We start from the raw sequence: 25781 nt of genomic DNA on the forward strand, positions 1-25781 counted from the left end.
GTGTCTATGGTATCTCAAGATTACATAATATACAATACAAGTTGATTAAGTTATGGTTGGAATAGATTTGTTACCAATTTTCACGTAGCTAAAATGAGAAAAATTATCCAATCTTGTTTTACCCATAACTTCTTCATTTTAAATCCGTTTTGAATGAATCAAATTTCTATGGTTTCATATTGAACTGTATTTTATGAATCTAAACAGAAAAAGTATAGGTTTATAGTCGGAAAAATAAGTTACAAGTCGTTTTTGTAAAGGTAGTCATTTCAGTCGAAAGAACGACGTCTAGATGACCATTTTAGAAAACATACTTCCACTTTGAGTTTAACCATAATTTTTGGATATAGTTTCATGTTCATAATAAAAATCATTTTCTCAGAATAACAACTTTTAAATCAAAGTTTATCATAGTTTTTAATTAACTAACCCAAAACAGCCCGCGGTGTTACTACGACGGCGTAAATCCGGTTTTACGGTGTTTTTCGTGTTTCCAGGTTTTAAATCATTAAGTTAGCATATCATATAGATATAGAACATGTGTTTAGTTAATTTTAAAAGTCAAGTTAGAAGGATTAACTTTTGTTTGCGAACAAGTTTAGAATTAACTAAACTATGTTCTAGTGATTACGAGTTTAAACCTTCGAATAAGATAGTTTTATATATATGAATCGAATGATGTTATGAACATCATTACTACCTCAAATTTAGTAGGTAAACCTACTGGAAGTGACAAGAAATGATCTAGCTTCAAAGGATCTTGGATGGCTTGAAAGTTCTTGAAGTAGGATCATGACACAAAAACAAGTTCAAGTAAGATTTTTGCTCGAATTAAGATAGTTTATAGTTATAGAAATTGAATCAAAGTTTGAATATGAATATTACCTTGAATAAGAAAGATAACCTACTGTATATAACAAAGGTTTCTTGATCTTAGATGATTACTTGGAATGGATTAGAAAGCTTGGAAGTAAATTAGTAAACTTGAAGGGGTTTTTGAAGTATTCTTGAAGTGTTCTTCCTATGATGATTATAGCTTGATTCTTGAAGTGATTTTTGATGAAGATGATGATTAACTACTGGAAAAATACGTTCATAATAGTGTGGGTGTGTTGAGAGAGAATTAGAAAGAGATTTGGAAGTGAAATGGAGTGAATGATGAGTGTTAATTGGTGAGTGGTGAGTGGGGTTAAAAGGAGTTCTAGTTAGTTGACTAGCTCATGGTAGAAGTTAAAATTGATTAGTCATACATGACATAATCAAGAGTGGAATCCCATGCTAGTTCCTATTGGTATATACCCATAGTAAGTACGTTTTGAAGCTGTGTATAATACAGGTAAGAATACGACTAGAATTCTTGATGAAAGAAAAGAATGGGAAAGTAACTGTAACCATTTTCGTTAAGTATGAGTGTTTTGATATATGTCTTGAAGTCTTCCAAAAGTATTTTAATACATCTAAATACACTACATGTATATACATTTTAACGGAGTCGTTAAGTCATCGTTAGTCGTTACATGTAAGTGTTGTTTTGAAACCTTTAAGTTAACGATCTCAATTAATATTGTTAACCCATTGTTTATTATATCTAATGAGATGTTAAATTATTATATTATCATGATATTATGATATATTAATATATCTTAATATGATATATATACATTTAAATGTCGTTACAACGATAATCGTTACATATATGTCTCGTTTCGAAATCCTTAAGTTAGTAGTCTTGTTTATATGTATATAACTCATTGTTAATATACTTATGGAGATACTTACTTATCATAATCTCATGTTAACCATATGTATATCCATATATATATCATCATGTCGTTTTTACAAGTTTTAACGTTCGTGAATCGCCGGTCAACTTGGGTGGTCAATTGTCTATATGAAACATATTTCAATTAATCAAGTCTTAACAAGTTTGATTGCTTAACATGTTGGAAACATTTAATCATGTAAATATCAATCTCAATTAATATATATAAACATGGAAAAGTTCGGGTCACTACAAAAAACACCTACAAACACTTTCATTCTTCAATTTTCTTCATCTAATTGATCTCTCTCAAGTTCTATCTTCAAGTTCTAAGTGTTCTTCATAAATTCTACAAGTTCTAGTTACATAAAATCAAGAATACTTTCAAGTTTGCTAGCTCACTTCCAATCTTGTAAGGTGATCATCCAACCTCAAGAAATCTTTGTTTCTTACAGTAGGTTATCATTCTAATACAAGGTAATAATCATATTCAAACTTTGGTTCAATTTCTATAACTATAACAATCTTATTTCAAGTGATGATCTTACTTGAACTTGTTTTCGTGTCATGATTCTGCTTCAAGAACGTCGAGCCATCCAAGGATCCGTTGAAGCTAGATCCATTTTTCTCTTTTCTAGTAGGTTTATCCAAGGAACTTAAGGTAGTAATGATGTTCATAACATCATTCGATTCATACATATAAAGCTATCTTATTCGAAGGTTTAAACTTGTAATCACTAGAACATAGTTTAGTTAATTCTAAACTTGTTCGCAAACAAAAGTTAATCCTTCTAACTTGACTTTTAAAATCAACTAAACACATGTTCTATATCTATATTATATGCTAACTTAATGATTTAAAACCTGGAAACACGAAAAACACCGTAAAACCGGATTTACGCCGTCGTAGTAACACCGCGGGCTGTTTTGGGTTAGTTAATTAAAAATTATAATAAACTTTGATTTAAAAGTTGTTATTCTGGGAAAATTATTTTTATTATGAACATGAAACTATATCCAAAAATTATGGTTAAACTCAAAGTGGAAGTATGTTTTCTAAAATGGTCATCTAGACGTCGTTCTTTCGACTGAAATGACTACCTTTACAAAAACGACTTGTAACTTATTTTTCCGACTATAAACCTATACTTTTTATGTTTAGATTCATAAAATAGAGTTCAATATGAAACCATAGCAATTTGATTCACTCAAAACGGATTTAAAATGAAGAAGTTATGGGTAAAACAATATTGGATAATTTTTCTCATTTTAGCTACGTGAAAATTGGTAACAAATCTATTCCAACCATAACTTAATCAACTTGTATTGTATATTATGTAATCTTGAGATACCATAGACACGTATACAATGTTTCGACCTATCATGTCGACACATCTATATATATTTCGGAACAACCATAGACACTCTATATGTGAATGTTGGAGTTAGCTATACAGGGTTGAGGTTGATTCCAAAATATATATAGTTTGAGTTGTGATCAATACTGAGATACGTATACAATGGGTCGTGGATTGATTCAAGATAATATTTATCGATTTATTTCTGTACATCTAACTGTGGACAACTAGTTGTAGGTTACTAACGAGGACAGCTGACTTAATAAACTTAAAACATCAAAATATATTAAAAGTGTTGTAAATATATTTTGAACATACTTTGATATATATGTATATATTGTTATAGGTTCGTGAATCAATCAGTGGCCAAGTCTTACTTCCCAACGAAGTAAAAATCTGTGAAAGTGAGTTATAGTCCCACTTTTAAAATCTAATATTTTTGGGATGAGAATACATGCAGGTTTTATAAATGATTTACAAAATAGACACAAGTACGTGAAACTACATTCTATGGTTGAATTATCGAAATTGAATATGCCCCTTTTTATTAAGTCTGGTAATCTAAGAATTAGGGAACAGACACCCTAATTGACGCGAATCCTAAAGATAGATCTATCGGGCCCAACAAGCCCCATCCAAAGTACCGGATGCTTTAGTACTTCGAAATTTATATCATATCCGAAGGGTGTCCCGGAATGATGGGGATATTCTTATATATGCATCTTGTTAATGTCGGTTACCAGGTGTTCGCCATATGAATTATTTTTATCTCTATGTATGGGATGTGTATTGAAATATGAAATCTTGTGGTCTATTATTATGATTTGATATATATAGGTTAAACCTATAACTCACCAACATTTTTGTTGACATTTTAAGTATGTTTATTCTCAGGTGATTATTAAGAGCTTCCGCTGTCGCATACTTAAATAAGGACGAGATTTGGAGTCCATGCTTTTATGATATTGTGTAAAAACTGCATTCAAGAAACTTATTTTGTTGTAACATATTTGTATTGTAAATCATTATGTAATGGTCGTGTGTAAACAGAATATTTTAGATTATCATTATTTGATAATCTACGTAAAGCTTTTTAAACCTTTATTGATGAAATAAAGGTTATGGTTTGTTTTAAAATGAATGCAGTCTTTGAAAAACGTCTCATATAGAGGTCAAAACCTCGCAACGAAATCAATTAATATGGAACGTTTTTAATCAATAAGAACGGGACATTTCAGTTGGTATCAGAGCGTTGGTCTTAGAGAACCAGAATTTTGCATTAGTGTGTCTTATCGAGTTTGTTAGGATGCATTAGTGAGTCTGGACTTCGACCGTGTTTACTTGAAAAATGATTGCTTAACAAATTTTGTTGGAAACTATATATTTTTAACATGTGAATATTCTGTGATATATTAATCTCTTAACGCGTTTGATATTATGTGATAGATGTCTACCTCTAGAACAAGTTCCATTGACTCACCTAATAATAATGAAGAGTCAAATGTAAATTGGAATGATTCGTGGACTGATTCACAAGTTCTCGAAGAGGAACCGGAAGAAGAGTCGGAACCGGAAGAAGAATCGGAACCGGAAGAAGAGTCGGAACCGGATGAAGAAATAGAATCGGTGGGGAAAATAATAAAACGGTTAAGTAAAAGAAAATCCTCAACCAACCGACCAAGGTTAATTATGGTCAATGGTGTTTCCGCCAAGGAAGCAAAATATTGGGAGGATTACCAATTCTCCGATGAATCGAATTCCGACAAGAATTCCGATGATGTTATAGAAATTACCCCAACTGAATTTAAAAAGGCAAAAGAAAATAATAAGGGAAAGGGCATAAAAATAGAGAAATCTAATTCCAATCCCGATGAACTTTATATGTATCGTCAACCCCCGAAGTCCTTAAGTTGTAACAATGACCCGGGAACCTCTAAACCACCAGGTTTTTCTAAACCAATGTGGAAAACGACGGCTCGTATTAGGGGAACATCATATATCTCTAGAAACTTGGCAAAATGAACAAAAACCGAAGAAGAAGAAGAAACGAGCGAGTCGGAATAAGATAGTTGTATTCGTGTGGTGTAATATATGTAATATAGTGTGCTTATGCTTTATGATATATGTAAAAATTGCTTGTATTAATAAGTATTTTTTTTTATGAATCTAACTCTTGTCTATTTTACAGTATAAAAACACAAAATGGATAGACAACCCAATATTTTAAGAGACCTACCCGGAGACATGATTGATGAAATCTTGTCTAGAGTCGGTCAGAATTCTTCGGCACAACTATTTAAGGCGAGATCAGTTTGTAAGACATTCGAAGAACGTTCCAAGAATGCCTTGGTTTATAAAAGGCTTTCGTTCGAAAGATGGGGGATATCACATTGGGAAATCCATAAGTTACGATGTGTTTACTTTGACGCATATATTGCGGGGAACCCAAATGCTATTTTACGCAATGGGTTAAGAAATTATTTTGACTCAATATATCCGAATATTGGACTTCGTAATTTAGAAAAAGCGGCTAACATGCAACATAAAGAAGCATGTTATGCTTACGGATTAGTAATGTTCGCTTCTCACCAAAGTGAGAACAAGAACATCGGGCTACAACTATTAAACAAAACGTTCCCACAAGTGACGGAGTCGGTAATTGGGGTAAGAAATGAGGTTTTTAGATTGTTACGGGACTGTTGGACATTACGTAACCCTCGTCCCTTTGATGATGTTACAACACGCTGTCTTATCAACGGCCATAACGGTTATGTTCCACAAGACCAAGGATGGGAAGTAGTCCTAGTAAAACCAGAATGCATGACTTGTTTCTGGACGTATGAATTACGTGTCTTTATTGCCTTTGCTGAACGACTTGTGTACTAGCTAGAATTATCTTCACAACCATCTTGTATCAAATTTATTGTGTGTTATATTTCATGCTATATGTAAAATAAGCGGTATTGTAAGTTTGTAAAATATTGTGTAAAAGTTTGAACGCGAAATATTATTATAATCAGTTTTTCATATAGAATTGTAGTAGTTGAATTGTATATTAGCTACTAAGTATGAACTTAACGGGTAGGTACTACCCGAATTTAAACTTATAAAACGCTAATATGAAGAAAAAGCTTTTATAAATGAGTTCATATTATGCTACGAGATACTATTAACTACTCTTAATATTCTGTATGATTAACTTGTTCCATTTAACCATTTTGAAGGAAATGGCACCGACTACTCGACACACCGTGAATATGAATGAAGAGGAATTCCGTACTTTTCTAGCTTCAAACATAGCCGCAGTACAGGCTGCGCTACATACCAACAATAACCTTGGATCTAGCAGTACAGAAAATCGTGTAGGATGCACCTACAAAGAATTCACTGCCTGCAAACCTTTGGAATTTGATGGAACCGAAGGACCGATCGGATTGAAACGGTGGACCGAGAAGGTTGAATCGGTGTTTGCCATAAGTAAGTGTACTGAAGAGGACAAAGTGAAGTATGCTACGCATACCTTCACAGGTTCTGCGTTAACATGGTGGAATACCTATCTAGAGCAAGTGGGACAAGACGATGCGTACGCACTACCGTGGTCAGCATTCAAGCACTTGATGAACGAGAAGTACCGTCCCAGAACCGAGGTCAATAAGCTCAAGACAGAACTTAGAGGGTTACGAACCCAAGGATTTGATATTACCACGTACGAAAGACGATTCACAGAATTGTGCCTATTGTGTCCGGGAGCATTCGAAGATGAGGAAGAGAAGATCGACGCGTTTGTGAAAGGATTACCGGAAAGAATCCAAGAAGATATAAGTTCACACGAGCCCGCCTCCATACAACAGGCATGTAGAATGGCTCACAAACTCGTGAACCAGATTGAAGAAAGAATTAAAGAACAGACTGCTGAAGAGGCCAATGTGAAGCAAGTTAAAAGAAAGTGGGAGGAAAACGGTGATAAGAATCACCAATACAACAACAACAGCAATTATAACAATAATCGCAACAACTATCCTAACAATCGCAACATCAATCGCAACTACAACAAACGGCCCAACAACAACAACAACAGCAACCACAACAATCATCTTAACAACAATAATAACCGCAACAACAACAACAACAACAACAACAATCAGAAGCAGATATGCCAAAGGTGTGAAAAGTATCACTCGGGGTTCTGCACCAAATTTTGCAACAAGTGTAAAAGAAATGGTCATAGCGCGGTGAAGTGTGATGTCTACGGACCAGGGGTTAACAGAACGAAAGGAACAAATGGTGTCAGAACGAGTAATGGCGGAGCAAGTTATGCCAATGTAGTTTGTTATAAATGTGGAAAACCGGGCCACATTATTAGAAATTGCCCGAACCAGGAGAACACGAATGGACAAGGCCGCGGAAGAGTTTTCAATATTAATGCGGCAGAGGCACAGGAAGACCCGGAGCTTGTTACGGGTACGTTTCTTATTGACAATAAATCTGCTTACGTTTTATTTGATTCGGGTGCGGATAGAAGCTATATGAGTAGAGATTTTTGTGCTAAATTAAGTTGTCCATTGACGCCTTTGGATAGTAAATTTTTACTCGAATTAGCAAATGGTAAATTAATTTCAGCAGATAATATATGTCGGAATCGAGAAATTAAACTGGTTAGCGAAACATTTAAGATTGATTTGATACCAGTAGAGTTAGGGAGTTTTGATGTGATAATCGGTATGGACTGGTTGAAAGAAGTGAAAGCAGAGATCGTTTGTTACAAAAATGCAATTCGCATTATACGAGAAAAAGGAAAACCCTTAATGGTGTACGGAGAAAAGGGCAACACGAAGCTACATCTTATTAGTAATTTGAAGGCACAAAAACTAATAAGAAAAGGTTGCTATGCTGTTCTAGCACACGTCGAGAAAGTACAAACTGAAGAAAAGAGCATCAATGATGTTCCCATTGCAAAAGAATTTCCCGATGTATTTCCGAAAGAATTACCGGGATTACCCCCACATCGATCCGTTGAATTTCAAATAGATCTTGTACCAGGAGCTGCACCAATAGCTCGTGCTCCTTACAGACTCGCACCCAGCGAGATGAAAGAACTACAAAGCCAATTACAAGAACTTTTAGAGCGTGGTTTCATTCGACCAAGCACATCACCGTGGGGAGCTCCTGTTTTGTTTGTCAAGAAGAAAGATGGTACATTCAGGTTGTGTATCGACTACCGAGAGTTGAACAAACTTACCATCAAGAACCGCTACCCACTACCGAGAATCGACGACTTATTTGATCAACTACAAGGCTCGTCTGTTTATTCAAAGATTGACTTACGTTCCGGGTATCATCAAATGCGGGTGAAAGAAGATGATATTCCAAAGACTGCTTTCAGAACACGTTACGGTCATTACGAGTTTATGGTCATGCCGTTTGGTTTAACTAATGCACCAACTGTGTTCATGGACCTTATGAACCGAGTGTGTGGACCATACCTTGACAAGTTTGTCATTGTTTTCATTGATGACATACTTATTTACTCAAAGAATGACCAAGAACACGGTGAACATTTGAGAAAGGTGTTAGAAGTATTGAGGAAGGAAGAATTGTACGCTAAGTTTTCAAAGTGTGCATTTTGGTTGGAAGAAGTTCAATTCCTCGGTCACATAGTGAACAAAGAAGGTATTAAGGTGGATCCGGCAAAGATAGAAACTGTTGAAAAGTGGGAAAACCCGAAAACTCCAAAACACATACGCCAGTTTTTAGGACTAGCTGGTTACTACAGAAGGTTCATCCAAGACTTTTCCAGAATAGCAAAACCCTTGACTGCATTAACGCATAAAGGGAAGAAATTTGAATGGAATGATGAACAAGAGAAAGCGTTTCAGTTATTGAAGAAAAAGCTAACTACGGCACCTATATTGTCATTGCTTGAAGGGAATGATGATTTTGTGATTTATTGTGACGCATCAAAGCAAGGTCTCGGTTGTGTATTAATGCAACGAACGAAGGTGATTGCTTATGCGTCTAGACAATTGAAGATTCACGAACAAAATTATACGACGCATGATTTGGAATTAGGCGCGGTTGTTTTTGCATTAAAGACTTGGAGGCACTACTTATATGGGGTCAAAAGTATTATATATACCAACCACAAAAGTCTTCAACACATATTTAATCAGAAACAACTGAATATGAGGCAGCGTAGGTGGATTGAATTATTGAATGATTACGACTTTGAGATTCGTTACCACCCGGGGAAGGCAAATGTGGTAGCCGATGCCTTGAGCAGGAAGGACAGAGAACCCATTCGAGTAAAATCTATGAATATAATGATTCATAATAACCTTACTACTCAAATAAAGGAGGCGCAACAAGGAGTTTTTAAAAGAGGGAAATTTAAAGGATGAAATACCCAAAGGATCGGAGAAGAATCTTAATATTCGGGAAGACGGAACCCGGTATAGGGCTGAAAGGATTTGGGTACCAAAATTTGGAGATATGAGAGAAATGGTACTTAGAGAATCTCATAAAACCAGATACTCAATACATCCTGGAACGGGGAAGATGTACAAGGATCTCAAGAAACATTTTTGGTGGCCGGGTATGAAAGCCGATGTTGCTAAATACGTAGGAGAATGTTTGACGTGTTCTAAGGTCAAAGCTGAGCATCAGAAACCATCAGGTCTACTTCAACAACCCGAAATCCCGGAATGGAAATGGGAAAACATTACCATGGATTTCATCACTAAATTGCCAAGGACTGCAAGTGGTTTTGATACTATTTGGGTAATAGTTGATCGTCTCACCAAATCAGCACACTTCCTGCCAATAAGAGAAGATGACAAGATGGAGAAGTTAGCACGACTGTATTTGAAGGAAGTCGTCTCCAGACATGGAATACCAATCTCTATTATCTCTGATAGGGATGGCAGATTTATTTCAAGATTCTGGCAGACATTACAGCAAGCATTAAGAACTCGTCTAGACATGAGTACTTCCTATCATCCACAAACTGATGGGCAGAGCGAAAGGACGATACAAACGCTTGAAGACATGCTACGAGCATGTGTTATTGATTTCGGAAACAGTTGGGATCGACATCTACCGTTAGCAGAATTTTCCTACAACAACAGCTACCATTCAAGCATTGAGATGGCGCCGTTTGAAGCACTTTATGGTAGAAAGTGCAGGTCTCCGATTTGTTGGAGTGAAGTGGGGGATAGACAGATTACGGGTCCGGAGATTATACAAGAAACTACCGAGAAGATCATCCAAATTCAACAACGGTTGAAAACCGCCCAAAGTCGACAAAAGAGCTACGCTGACATTAAAAGAAAAGATATAGAATTTGAAATTGGAGAGATGGTCATGCTTAAAGTTGCACCTTGGAAAGGCGTTGTTCGATTTGGTAAACGAGGGAAATTAAATCCAAGGTATATTGGACCATTCAAGATTATTGATCGTGTCGGACCAGTAGCTTACCGACTTGAGTTACCTCAACAACTCGCGGCTGTACATAACACTTTCCACGTCTCGAATTTGAAGAAATGTTTTGCTAAAGAAGATCTCACTATTCCGTTAGATGAAATCCAAATCAACGAAAAACTTCAATTCATCGAAGAACCCGTCGAAATAATGGATTGTGAGGTTAAAAGACTTAAGCAAAACAAGATACAAATTGTTAAGGTTCGATGGAATGCTCGTAGAGGACCCGAGTTCACCTAGGAGCGTGAAGATCAGATGAAGAAGAAATACCCGCATCTATTTCCAGAAGATTCGTCAACACCTTCAACAGCTTAAAATTTCGGGACGAAATTTATTTAACGGGTAGGTACTGTAGTGACCCGAACTTTTCCATGTTTATATATATTAATTGAGATTGATATTTACATGATTAAATGTTTCCAACATGTTAAGCAATCAAACTTGTTAAGACTTGATTAATTGAAATACGTTTCATATAGACAATTGACCACCCAAGTTGACCGGTGATTCACGAACGTTAAAACTTGTAAAAACTATATGATGACATATATATGGATATATATATATAGTTAACATGATACTATGATAAGTAAACATATCATTAAGTATATTAACAATGAACTACATATGTAAAAACAAGACTACTAACTTAATGATTTTGAAACGAGACATATATGTAACGATTATCGTTGTAAAGACATTTAATGTATATATATCATATTAAGAGATATTCATACATGATAATATCATGATAATATAATTATTTAAAATCTCATTTGATATTATAAACATTGGGTTAACAACATTTAACAAGATCGTTAACCTAAAGATTTCAAAACAACACTTACATGTAACGACTAACGATGACTTAACGACTCAGTTAAAATGTATATACATGTAGTGTTTTAATATGTATTTATACACTTTTGAAAGACTTCAATACACTTATCAAAATACTTCTACTTAACAAAAATTCTAACAATTACATCCTCGTTCAGTTTCATCAACAATTCTACTCGTATGCACCCGTATTCGTACTCGTACAATACACAGCTTTTAGATGTATGTACTATTGGTATATACACTCCAATGATCAGCTCTTAGCAGCCCATGTGAGTCACCTAACACATGTGGGAACCATCATTTGGCAACTAGCATGAAATATCTCATAAAATTACAAAAATATGAGTAATCATTCATGACTTATTTACATGAAAACAAAATTACATATCCTTTATATCTAATCCATACACCAACGACCAAAAACACCTACAAACACTTTCATTCTTCAATTTTCTTCATCTAATTGATCTCTCTCAAGTTCTATCTTCAAGTTCTAAGTGTTCTTCATAAATTCTACAAGTTCTAGTTACATAAAATCAAGAATACTTTCAAGTTTGCTAGCTCACTTCCAATCTTGTAAGGTGATCATCCAACCTCAAGAAATCTTTGTTTCTTACAGTAGGTTATCATTCTAATACAAGGTAATAATCATATTCAAACTTTGGTTCAATTTCTATAACTATAACAATCTTATTTCAAGTGATGATCTTACTTGAACTTATTTTCGTGTCATGATTCTGCTTCAAGAACTTCGAGCCATCCAAGGATCCGTTGAAGCTAGATCCATTTTTCTCTTTTCCAGTAGGTTTATCCAAGGAACTTAAGGTAGTAATGATGTTCATAACATCATTCGATTCATACATATAAAGCTATCTTATTCGAAGGTTTAAACTTGTAATCACTAGAACATAGTTTAGTTAATTCTAAACTTGTTCGCAAACAAAAGTTAATCCTTCTAACTTGACTTTTAAAATCAACTAAACACATGTTCTATATCTATATTATATGCTAACTTAATGATTTAAAACTTGGAAACACGAAAAACACCGTAAAACCGGATTTACGCCGTCGTAGTAACACCGCGGGCTGTTTTGGGTTAGTTAATTAAAAATTATGATAAACTTTGATTTAAAAGTTGTTATTCTGGGAAAATGATTTTTATTATGAACATGAAACTATATCCAAAAATTATGGTTAAACTCAAAGTGGAAGTATGTTTTCTAAAATGGTCATCTAGACGTCGTTCTTTCGACTGAAATGACTACCTTTACAAAAACGACTTGTAACTTATTTTTCCGACTATAAACCTATACTTTTTATGTTTAGATTCATAAAATAGAGTTCAATATGAAACCATAGCAATTTGATTCACTCAAAACGGATTTAAAATGAAGAAGTTATGGGTAAAATAATATTGGATAATTTTTCTCATTTTAGCTACGTGAAAATTGGTAACAAATCTATTCCAACCATAACTTAATCAACTTGTATTGTATATTATGTAATCTTGAGATACCATAGACACGTATACAATGTTTTGACCTATCATGTCGACACATCTATATATATTTCGGAACAACCATAGACACTCTATATGTGAATGTTGGAGTTAGCTATACAGGGTTGAGGTTGATTCCAAAATATATATAGTTTGAGTTGTGATCAATACTGAGATACGTATACAATGGGTCGTGGATTGATTCAAGATAATATTTATCGATTTATTTCTGTACATCTAACTGTGGACAACTAGTTGTAGGTTACTAACGAGGACAGCTGACTTAATAAACTTAAAACATCAAAATATATTAAAAGTGTTGTAAATATATTTAGAACATACTTTGATATATATGTATATATTGTTATAGGTTCGTGAATCAACCAGTGGCCAAGTCTTACTTCCCAACGAAGTAAAAATCTGTGAAAGTGAGTTATAGTCCCACTTTTAAAATCTAATATTTTTGGGATGAGAATACATGCAGGTTTTATAAATGATTTACAAAATAGACACAAGTACGTGAAACTACATTCTATGGTTGAATTATCGAAATTGAATATGCCCTTTTTTATTAAGTCTGGTAATCTAAGAATTAGGGAACAGACACCCTAATTGACGCGAATCCTAAAGATAGATCTATCGGGCCCAACAAGCCCCATCCAAAGTACCGGATGCTTTAGTACTTCGAAATTTATATCATATCCGAAGGGTGTCCCGGAATGATGGGGATATTCTTATATATGCATCTTGTTAATGTCGGTTACCAGGTGTTCGCCATATGAATGATTTTTATCTCTATGTATGGGATGTGTATTGAAATATGAAATCTTGTGGTCTATTATTATGATTTGATATATATAGGTTAAACCTATAACTCACCAACATTTTTGTTGACATTTTAAGTATGTTTATTCTCAGGTGATTATTAAGAGCTTCCGCTGTCGCATACTTAAATAAGGACGAGATTTGGAGTCCATGCTTTTATGATATTGTGTAAAAACTGCATTCAAGAAACTTATTTTGTTGTAACATATTTGTATTGTAAACCATTATGTAATGGTCGTGTGTAAACAGGATATTTTAGATTATCATTATTTGATAATCTACGTAAAGCTTTTTAAACCTTTATTGATGAAATAAAGGTTATGGTTTGTTTTAAAATGAATGCAGTCTTTGAAAAACGTCTCATATAGAGGTCAAAACCTCGCAACGAAATCAATTAATATGGAACGTTTTTAATCAATAAGAACGGGACATTTCAATTAAGTATATTAACAATGAACTACATATGTAAAAACAAGACTACTAACTTAATGATTTTTAAACGAGACATATATGTAACGATTATCATTGTAAAGACATTTAATGTATATATATCATATTAAGAGATATTCATACATGATAATATCATGATAATATAATAATTGAAAATCTCATTTGATATTATAAACATTGGGTTAACAACATTTAACAAGATCGTTAACCTAAAGGTTTCAAAACAACACTTACATGTAACGACTAACGATGACTTAACGACTCAGTTAAAATGTATATACATGTAGTGTTTTAATATGTATTTATACACTTTTGAAAGACTTCAATACACTTATCAAAATACTTCTACTTAACAAAAATGCTTACAATTACATCCTCGTTCAGTTTCATCAACAATTCTACTCGTATGCACCCGTATTCGTACTCGTACAATACACAGCTTTTAGATGTATGTACTATTGATATATACACTCCAATGATCAGCTCTTAGCAGCCCATGTGAGTCACCTAACACATGTGGGAACCATCATTTGGCAACTAGCATGAAATATCTCATAAAATTACAAAAATATGAGTAATCATTCATGACTTATTTACATGAAAACAAAATTACATATCCTTTATATCTAATCCATACACCAACGACCAAAAACACCTACAAACACTTTCATTCTTCAATTTTCTTCATCTAATTGATCTCTCTCAAGTTCTATCTTCAAGTTCTAAGTGTTCTTCATATATTCTACGAGTTCTAGTTACATAAAATCAAGAATACTTTCAAGTTTGCTAGCTCACTTCCAATCTTGTAAGGTGATCATCCAACCTCAAGAAATCTTTGTTTCTTACAGTAGGTTATCATTCTAATACAAGGTAATAATCATATTCAAACTTTGGTTCAATTTCTATAACTATAACAATCTTATTTCAAGTGATGATCTTACTTGAACTTGTTTTCGTGTCATGATTCTGCTTCAAGAACTTCGAGCCATCCAAGGATCCGTTGAAGCTAGATCCATTTTTCTCTTTTTCAGTAGGTTTATCCAAGGAACTTAAGGTAGTAATGATATTCATAACATCATTCGATTCATATATATAAAGCTATCTTATTCGAAGGTTTAAACTTGTAATCACTAGAACATAGTTTAGTTAATTCTAAACTTGTTCGCAAATAAAAGTTAATCCTTCTAACTTGACTTTTAAAATCAACTAAACACATGTTCTATATCTATATGATATGCTAACTTAATGATTTAAAACTTGGAAACACGAAAAACACCGTAAAACCGGATTTACGCCGTCGTAGTAACACCGCGGGTTGTTTTGGGTTAGTTAATTAAAAACTATGATAAACTTTCATTTAAAAGTTGTTATTCTGAGAAAATGATTTTTATTTTGAACATGAAACTATATCCAAAAATTATGGTTAAACTCAAAGTGGAAGTATGTTTTCTAAAATGGTCATCTAGACGTCGTTCTTTCGACTGAAATGACTACCTTTACAAAAACGACTTGTAACTTATTTTTCCGACTATAAACCTATACATTTTCTGTTTATATTCATAAAATAGAGTTCAGTATGAAACCATAGCAATTTGATTCACTCAAAACGGATTTAAAATGAAGAAGTTATGGGTAAAACAAGATTGGATAATTTTTCTCATTTTAGCTACGTGAAAATTGGTAACAAATCTATTCCAACCATAACTTAATCAACTTGTATTGTATATTATGTAATCTTGAGATACCATAGACACGTATACAATGTTTCGACCTATCATGTCGACACATCTATATATATTTCGGAACAACCATAGACACTCTATATGTGAATGTTGGAGTTAGCTATACAGGGCTGAGGTTGATTCCAAAATATATATAGTTTGAGTTGTGATCAATACTGAGATACGTATACACTGGGTCGTGGATTGATTCAAGATAATATTTATCGATTTATTTCTGTACATCTAACTGTGGACAACTAGTTGTAGGTTACTAACGAGGACAGCTGACTTAATAAACTTAAAACATCAAAATATATTAAAAGTGTTGTAAATATATTTTGAACATACTTTGATATATATGTATATATTGTTATAGTTTCGTGAATCAACAGTGGCCAAGTCTTACTTCCCGACGAAGTAAAAATCTGTGAAAGTGAGTTATAGTCCCACTTTTAAAATCTAATATTTTTGGGATGAGAATACATGCAGGTTTTATATATGATTTACAAAATAGACACAAGTACGTGAAACTACATTCTATGGTTGAATTATCAAAATCGAATATGCCCCTTTTTATTAAGTCTGGTAATCTAAGAATTAGGGAACAGACACCCTAATTGACGCGAATCCTAAAGATAGATCTATTGGGCCTAACAAACCCCATCCAAAGTACCGGATGCTTTAGTACTTCGAAATTTATATCATATCCGAAGGGTGTCCCGGAATGATGGGGATATTCTTATATATGCATCTTGTTAATGTCGGTTACCAGGTGTTCACCATATGAATGATTTTTATCTCTATGTATGGGATGTGTATTGAAATATGAAATCTTGTGGTCTATTATTATGATTTGATATATATAGGTTAAACCTATAACTCACCAACATTTTTGTTGACGTTTTAAGCATGTTTATTCTCAGGTGATTATTAAGAGCTTCCGCTGTCGCATACTTAAATAAGGACGAGATTTGGAGTCAATGCTTGTATGATATTGTGTAAAAACTGCATTCAAGAAACTTATTTTGTTGTAACATATTTGTATTGTAAACCATTATGTAATGGTCGTGTGTAAACAGGATATTTTAGATTATCATTATTTGATAATCTACGTATTTTAGGAAGTGGTATCCAATTCATATAACCAAGTTTAAATAACAAAAGTCACAATACTTGTATTTAATTGTCTCGTTTTTGCTGCTTTTCGAAGATCTGGGCCGAAGTCCTGCAGAAAAATGATATGGAAATGGAACATCCAGTTTGCAGCCTACAAGCCATTAAAAGGAATGTGGAAGATCTTGTTTGTTGCACACCCAGGTTTCCTGCAACAATGTTGCGAAAAGACTGCTATGCTTTTAATTACATTTACGTTACTGCAACATACTGGTGCACACACGAAGGTCCACATCACATCTGCAACACAAATTCTAATTTTGAGGACATGCTTTGGTATCAGGCTACACACCCTGTGACACTGATTGTTGCTTATTAACATTCAGTATAACACTCACTTCAGCAGAATTACATCAGCAACTTCTATGAAAACATATTATGTTAATTGAAACTGGTTTAATCTCATAAACATGGTTGTGCAACTTCTTATACAGCAAAAGGCTGTGCAGATAGCATACACCACTATCATACAGTAGAAAGGTACCCCTTCATTTCAATGTCTAAGATAGCACGAGTTTCAAACCAAAACAAGTTGCCTCTGAGCATAGAGTATATGATAATACTAATCAAGAAAAATGGATAATTGCAGTATTATGGAAAACGTGCAGTAAAACTAGATAGTAATGTAACAATGTCTTGACGGGCACTATCAGAATGTCATAAGGGGTGACCCACTGCAATGAACATCAGAAGCATCAGACACCCTTTGCCTTGGAGATAATGTAGCACTTGCCGCCAAATCAACATCAACATTGATGAAACTCTTTCTCTTTTGACTCTTGAATTCCTCCACGTCCTCAGATGTTTGATTCATAGGCGCTCCTTGTTTCTCTTGGTTAAGAAGCATGGCTTGAGCTTCTTCCAATATTGATGCATCATCTTCAGTTGCATACAAGATCCTTTTTACAGCATCATTCATCTGCAAAGATTAACAAATAAGTTAAAAAAAAACTTGCATTAACAAAAGAAGTGAAAGTCGTTTAAAGGGAGAGACAATACGGGCAAGTTTGAGATAGCAGGGGACTGGCATAAGATTTCAATATCCCTGAGCTTAGCAAAGTAAAAGTCTCTTTCTTTCTCAAGACTGTCCATAGTCAGCTTCAACTCAGTGATCTGCACAAAGATGGAACTTATTAATTTCAGCCTCTTGTGGTGTAACTTACTGGATCACCATTATTATAATCCCATACCTGCTGATCATATGCAGTGACATTTGTAGTTGAAGCGGGCTTAGAGGACTTGACTGGTGGACCAGTTGAGTGAGCAGGAGGTGCCTCAGCTCTTCGAGAAGGGTGTGCTTTAGGTGCATTTGTTGACCCCCTGGTTGATTGTGTTGCTGTAGATTTCTTGCTCACATCTTTTCCTCCTTTGCAAGCTTCCCTTCTTTCCATAGGATTGTAACTATATAATTAAATCGAAGAAGATAATTAGCAAACTTCAAGTGACTATGTTGCCTAATTGACGCAATTTCACAGATAAATTGTATATAGACAACATCCATTTAGATGGTTAAACAACAGAATGTAAGGGTCTGCCAGTAGAACAAGATAAATCATAATACTAAAGAAGTGGACAAGCTTCCTACTTCTTTACATTATGCAGATACAGAAAAAAATGCAAGTTGTGATATCACTCTAACTCATATCACATAAAAACTCATACATCACTATCTTGAAAAACAAAGCAAAAGACGAAAAACCAATTATAGTCCCATTTTCATAATATGGACACGCAAAACACATCTCCATTGTATAATAAAAAGATTCAAGATGTAAAATATAATTTCCAAATGAAATAGCTTATAACTAACATAATTCTGCTTAACAGTACTTGCCTGCATATATTAATATAGCTAGCATGTTTTCATTAACAAAACAATGGTTTAGCGAATCATTTGATTAAAAGCACGTAGCGAAAATAGATGATAAAATATTTTAATCAGCCTAGTACACATATGGAGGACAAATCATAAGAGTGCTTACTTTTGATTCGCACCACCACTAACAGAATCACAGTATCTCTTCATCCATTGCATGAACTCAAGGTTATCTAACGGCCTTCCTTTCACTAGCTTGCTCACCTCAATGTTCTGTGTAACATAAATCACTTAGTACCTTCATGTTGCATCACATATACATAACTTAAACTAAAATAAAACTGTAAAATTCAGCTTGAATGCACTTCACCAAACACATATACAATCAATATTGAAACATATGAAAGGTTGACAAATTAAACAAGCTCAAACTTACAATCCAGCAATCATATAAAACGTAGAAAAATTAAATCAGAAAAGCAACAAACCTTGGTAATTTTGAGTTTGGTGAAAACATCCTGAAGAACCTTGTAGTTCTGAATCATATCATACTCTGTCTTAGCATCAAAATTGACCTTATGCATTGGTACCATTCCAGGATGTGCAGCATCCATAAGTTGACAGTGAACAGCTCCAGAACACGCCTGCATCAAATCAGATCCATATAAATTACTAAAATTAGGTCATTTTTATACACATAATTTCGCAATCTAAACAGTAACCTGAGTTCATAACCGTAAACTAATCATCTAAAATAAATTGATTGAATCTGACATAAATTAGCATACAGAAGGATAGCATGAAGTGAACAAAATTGAATCTAGGGTTTGAAATTGGGGGAAATTGAACCTCTTCAACTTTGGAGAGATTGAGTTGGAGAGTGGAATTGATCCAGGATAGGATCTCTGATCGGCCAACGAAGTAAGCAGAATCCATCATTCCGATGTTAGTCGCCATCTCAGATTGTTCTAGTGAGAGAGGAGACGCTCCTTTTTAGTGAGAGAAAGATAGAGTGATAACGGTCTGTGTGTTTGAAATGAGGGTTGAAGCGGGATTTTATGGCTTTATGGAATTTAAAAAGTGGGGTTTAATGTATGGGCCCAACGGCTTCTGAAGTTAACATGAAGACCAAACTACGCTCCGGTGTTGGACTGAGTGGCCCAAATCTTTTTCAATAAAATTCAAAATGTATGCAAAGTTGCAAACTATGCGAAGACTCGAGAGAAAATAAATAAAAAATAAAAAGTTTAATTAGATTTATTTATTTTTTTAACAGCGATTGGGATCACCCGATGGGGACTTTACCACCCGTTGGGATCATCTCCCGTTTCGACTATGCCGATGCAGCGATAATAACCCCGCCCCCATCGCTGCCCGGGAGGAAACCTTGAAACCGATCTAAGGGCACGGCCAAGTAAAACCCCTCTCCCCTTTACCCTCTAAACGGTATGGGAAAGGTGTCATGGGTGGATATATGAAATTGTGTTTTTAATATATTATATTTATTTATATTATATATTATATTATTATATATTATAGATTATAGATTATAGATAGATAAGCCTACTCAAATACTTCGTGTATCATTTCTGTGTTCATGGGTTATCCGTATTAATAAAAAAATTTGTAGGTGACTCAAATCTGTGTTTTGTTTCGTGCATGCCAAAAGTAACTAAAAATCATTGTAAAAATTCAAAAGAATGTATATTCTTTCATATCTGGATAAAAAATTAACCTAAAATGTGTTAATTAAGAAAATAGATGTATTTAAATTACAAAAGAATTTTTATGCCAATTATACATAGATTGATCAATATATGTAATGCGGAATAAAGGATCGATGGCAAAAACAATAAAGATAGATAAATTGTTAAACATTCACGATTTAACCTAAAGAACCTTCTCGGTTCAAGATAACAAAAAACCTTCGAGGTTTAATTTATTTCACTCAAAATAATAATCAACTCCAAGAAAACTAAATCCATCGTTCCTATATATATTATTTATGATTTATGACTAGATGATAATATAAAATAAATATGAAAAGAAATAAATACGAGATAAACATAAAAAATATAAAGATAACAACTAGAATTTTAGTATTCATCCAACACCTCTTCTACATATATTCTTGTGTCTTTTCTTGGTGGATAAGAAATTTCCAAACCCATAAACATGATCCATATTATTCTTTATAAATTCATGTGATATTATTTTGGATCCCAAGTCAGCATCCAGTAAATAAGCATTCAACATTGTTAGGCCGTTGGTGACAAAATAAGATTCTACATCAATATGAATATAAGTTTGAGTGAACTACAACATCGTTTTTCAAAATATAGTTGATTACAAATACAAATAAATAAATTTGAGTGTCTTCCACTTCAAACGCAACGCACACCGACTAAGGGTGCGTTTGTTTACCTCTTAATGGAATGGTTCAGCACTGAATGCTGAACCATTCAGCATTCAGTGCGTTTGTTTCTGACCTCTGCATGACATATGGTGCTGAATGATTCAGAATTAAGCTCTGAACCATTCAGAGCAGAAACACTCTCTTAACCATTAAGAGCCTAAATTCTCTGTAAATTTATTATGAAATCATATCCTGATCACTTAACTAACAAGTATAGTAAAGTTTTTATTAATGTAACACGTTAATAAGGTAGTTTTACTCAGTTCATATCGTTCATTCTAAATAATTATCAAACAGCTTATTTTCATTCAGAGCAAACTTTATTCAGAGGCTCTGAACCATTCAGATTCTGAACCATTCAGCACTAAATCATTCAGTTTTATCAAACGCACCCTAAATCACTTTAAGAGTTAAATCGGTAAGCTCACTATGTATAATCTCTATATATCTCATTTCTTATGCCAACTAATTTTCTTATTTGTAAAAATACTTATTCTTATACGGAGTGACTTCATCTATAACCTTTTTGACCAATCCGATTGAATATAATATAATCATTCATAAAAGTTAGTTACAAAAGTATTGAAGAAAAAAGGTTCAAACTTAAAATATATTCCATTTCAAAGCTTAATTTATTTTTGTGTAGAGAATGTTACTTATAGTGTTACTTAAGAAGTCGTGTGTTTATACACATTATTCGTATGAGTTTTTATATGATTTTGGCATAAATTGATGAACAACAAATTTAAGTGGCTTATAAAATCACATTCAAATAAGGCTATAAATTATGAATAATTAATTTAGGTGATCTACAAATGTATGATCTCTTATTAACTCAAAAGATATTTATAGATATATCTAAAATAAATTAATTATTAATTATTAATTATAATTTATAAATTATTATTATTGTTATTGTTATTATCATATTATTATGGTACTGAATTTAAATAAGGAATTTACAATTTAAAAAGTGTCACTTTCAACTCATTACATGATCGCTCAATAGAACATTGTAAAACACATTAACGACAATCCTTAAAAAAATTTCAAAAAAAAAGTCATACTTTACAATTAATTAAACCTAACTTTAAAATAATAATATCCATATCCATACCTAGATTTATCCGAAAAAATAATTAGAAATAGAAATGAAGCATTGGTATTTAAAGTCCATATACCCGAATCGTATACTCGATTACTCGGTCCGTACATCCGATTACTCGACCTGTATACTCGATTACCCGGTCCGTATACCCGATAAAAGTCTCGAATACGCGTGGGATAACCCATTTACCAAATAGTTCGTCAGTAAATAGGGACGCGAATACCCGTGGGGAAACCCGTTTACCCGCTAGTTACTAACTAAATGGGGACCCGACGGGTTCGGGTCCGGTTTTTTCTAATCGGGTTCAGGTATGGGATTACCTAGACCCCAAGCCATCCCTATATTTGAAGGTAAAGTGGATACGATTCCTACATTTTTTAAATTAACCTAAAAATTTCAAGTCAATCTTACATTGTTGATATTTATGCTCGTAGTTGATATTTATGCTCGTAGCACTATCACTGTACATCTTTTCTCATATAATGATTGCTCATGTTTTCTTCATTTTCGTCATATATATCTAATCATCTAAGATTCTAATGTATTATGTATAAGTTTCAAGGTAGAGATATATTTACTAATGTAAATTTTGAACCTTGTAAAACTGTTATGCTTTGTGACCGATTCTGGATAGTGTCCTGAATTTTGAATGAAAATTCTTACATGTTGTTAAATACTTAAATGGTAAAGGATTCAAACGAGTCATCTATAATCTATAGTCTATAATACACATCGAAGTGTGATTAATGCCTTAAGTATGATTAATAAAACAAACATTGTTACATAAACTGGTCTGGCAAGCTCTAATAAATCATGGGTGCTTTCTGATAAAGACTATCAAAAAGAATTACCTGCACTAGAAGCATCCCATTTTAGGTAAGTTGACCTTAGGATCAGAGAAAGGCTTCTCGTCATTTCCTTTTTTAAAGATGGTCACAAGATGCCACAAAGTCAAAAGCTCTAGCCAAGTCAAGACAACAAAACGGATACAAGTTGCTGTTACATTTCCTTTTATATTAAAGTGGTTCCAAAAGATAATTTGGAGCCTTACTCTTATTAGAAGTATCTGTTATAGACCTTGTGTATATAAGCACACTTGTAATCACTAGAAAACCAATTCAATTGTATCAAACATCTCTAATATTCAATACAAGATCAGTTTTCTTATTTTATCTCATTAAAATCATGGTATCAGAGCTGAAGGTTTGATCATACAAACATCTTCATAAGCTTCAATCATTTACCATTGTTTGATTGGCCACCATGTCTCACGACGGCAGCCAATCCCCACCATCAACCCAATCGACCAACACAAGCCAAATAAACGATTTAACTAGCCAATTGGCTAATCTTCTTAAAAGTAGTATGAACTTTCAACAGACCAAGTTATCCGGCACTCTAAAAATTGGGTTGAGTTTGAATAGTTCAAACTTTGCTCTCGTTTTGGCCAAACCCACCCCAAAAATGGGGTCAAAACGACAACAGTGGAGAAGGAGGAGAAAAAATAACATACTTCCACTTATAAATAGTAGGTTTATCCAAGGAACTTAAGGTAGTAATGATGTTCATAACATCATTCGATTCATACATATAAAGCTATCTTATTTGAAGGTTTAAACTTGTAATCACTAGAACATAGTTTAGTTAATTCTAAACTTGTTCGCAAACAAAAGTTAATCCTTCTAACTTGACTTTTAAAATCAACTAAACACATGTTCTATATCTATATGATATGCTAACTTAATGATTTAAAACTTGGAAACACGAAAAACACCGTAAAACCGGATTTACGCCGTCGTAGTAACACCGCGGGTTGTTTTGGGTTAGTTAATTAAAAACTATGATAAACTTTCATTTAAAAGTTGTTATTCTGAGAAAATGATTTTTATTTTGAACATGAAACTATATCCAAAAATTATGGTTAAACTCAAAGTGGAAGTATGTTTTCTAAAATGGTCATCTAGACGTCGTTCTTTCGACTGAAATGACTACCTTTACAAAAACGACTTGTAACTTATTTTTCCGACTATAAACCTATACTTTTTCTGTTTAGATTCATAAAATAGAGTTCAGTATGAAACCATAGCAATTTGATTCACTCAAAACGGATTTAAAATGAAGAAGTTATGGGTAAAACAAGATTGGATAATTTTTCTCATTTTAGCTACGTGAAAATTGGTAACAAATCTATTCCAACCATAACTTAATCAACTTGTATTGTATATTATGTAATCTTGAGATACCATAGACACGTATACAATGTTTCGACCTATCATGTCGATACATCTATATATATTTCGGAACAACCATAGACACTCTATATGTGAATGTTGGAGTTAGCTATACAGGGTTGACGTTGATTCCAAAATATATATAGTTTGAGTTGTGATCAATACTGAGATACGTATACACTGGGTCGTGGATTGATTCAAGATAATATTTATCGATTTATTTCTGTACATCTAACTGTGGACAACTAGTTGTAGGTTACTAACGAGGACAGCTGACTTAATAAACTTAAAACATCAAAATATATTAAAAGTGTTGTAAATATATTTTGAACATACTTTGATATATATGTATATATTGTTATAGGTTCGTGAATCAACCAGTGGCCAAGTCTTACTTCCCGACGAAGTAAAAATCTGTGAAAGTGAGTTATAGTCCCACTTTTAAAATCTAATATTTTTAGGATGAGAATACATGCAGGTTTTATAAATGATTTACAAAATAGACACAAGTACGTGAAACTACATTCTATGGTTGAATTATCGAAATCGAATATGCCCCTTTTTATTAAGTCTGGTAATCTAAGAATTAGGGAACAGACACCCTAATTGACGCGAATCCTAAAGATAGATCTATTGGGCCTAACAAACCCCATCCAAAGTACCGGATGCTTTAGTACTTCGAAATTTATATCATATCCGAAGGGTGTCCCGGAATGATGGGGATATTCTTATATATGCATCTTGTTAATGTCGGTTACCAGGTGTTCACCATATGAATGATTTTTATCTCTATGTATGGGATGTGTATTGAAATATGAAATCTTGTGGTCTATTATTATGATTTGATATATATAGGTTAAACCTATAACTCACCAACATTTTTGTTGACGTTTTAAGCATGTTTATTCTCAGGTGATTATTAAGAGCTTCCGCTGTCGCATACTTAAATAAGGACGAGATTTGGAGTCCATGCTTGTATGATATTGTGTAAAAACTGCATTCAAGAAACTTATTTTGTTGTAACATATTTGTATTGTAAACCATTATGTAATGGTCGTGTGTAAACAGGATATTTTAGATTATCATTATTTGATAATCTACGTA

General features: G+C 33.5%; 2 protein-coding genes across 3 annotated transcripts in view; one reads left to right on the plus strand and one right to left on the minus strand.

Annotated features, from left to right (window-relative positions):
* The window catches only part of LOC139896429 (uncharacterized), a 56191-nt gene extending 38766 nt beyond the window's left edge, over nucleotides 1–17425 (plus strand). For both annotated transcript variants that reach the window (XM_071879074.1, XM_071879075.1), the window contains one exon: nucleotides 17144–17425. In XM_071879074.1, the coding sequence (XP_071735175.1) occupies nucleotides 17144–17172 (29 nt within the window). In that variant the 3' untranslated portion in view covers nucleotides 17173–17425. The remainder of the gene's footprint in view (nucleotides 1–17143) is intronic.
* A 114-nt stretch (nucleotides 17426–17539) lies between these two features.
* Nucleotides 17540–19929, minus strand: LOC139896432 (microtubule-associated protein RP/EB family member 1C). Its single transcript, XM_071879076.1, has 6 exons — nucleotides 19772–19929; nucleotides 19411–19566; nucleotides 19089–19195; nucleotides 18297–18507; nucleotides 18106–18219; nucleotides 17540–18025 (listed from the first exon to the last, which is right to left on the minus strand). Exons 1-6 carry the CDS (start codon nucleotides 19877–19879, stop codon nucleotides 17756–17758), a joined length of 966 nt encoding a protein of 321 aa, XP_071735177.1. The 5' UTR covers nucleotides 19880–19929; the 3' UTR covers nucleotides 17540–17755.
* Between the last annotated feature and the right edge of the window lie 5852 nt (nucleotides 19930–25781).

This window comes from Rutidosis leptorrhynchoides, chromosome 3, assembly GCF_046630445.1.
Source record: "Rutidosis leptorrhynchoides isolate AG116_Rl617_1_P2 chromosome 3, CSIRO_AGI_Rlap_v1, whole genome shotgun sequence".
Taxonomy (NCBI): Eukaryota; Viridiplantae; Streptophyta; class Magnoliopsida; order Asterales; family Asteraceae; genus Rutidosis; species Rutidosis leptorrhynchoides.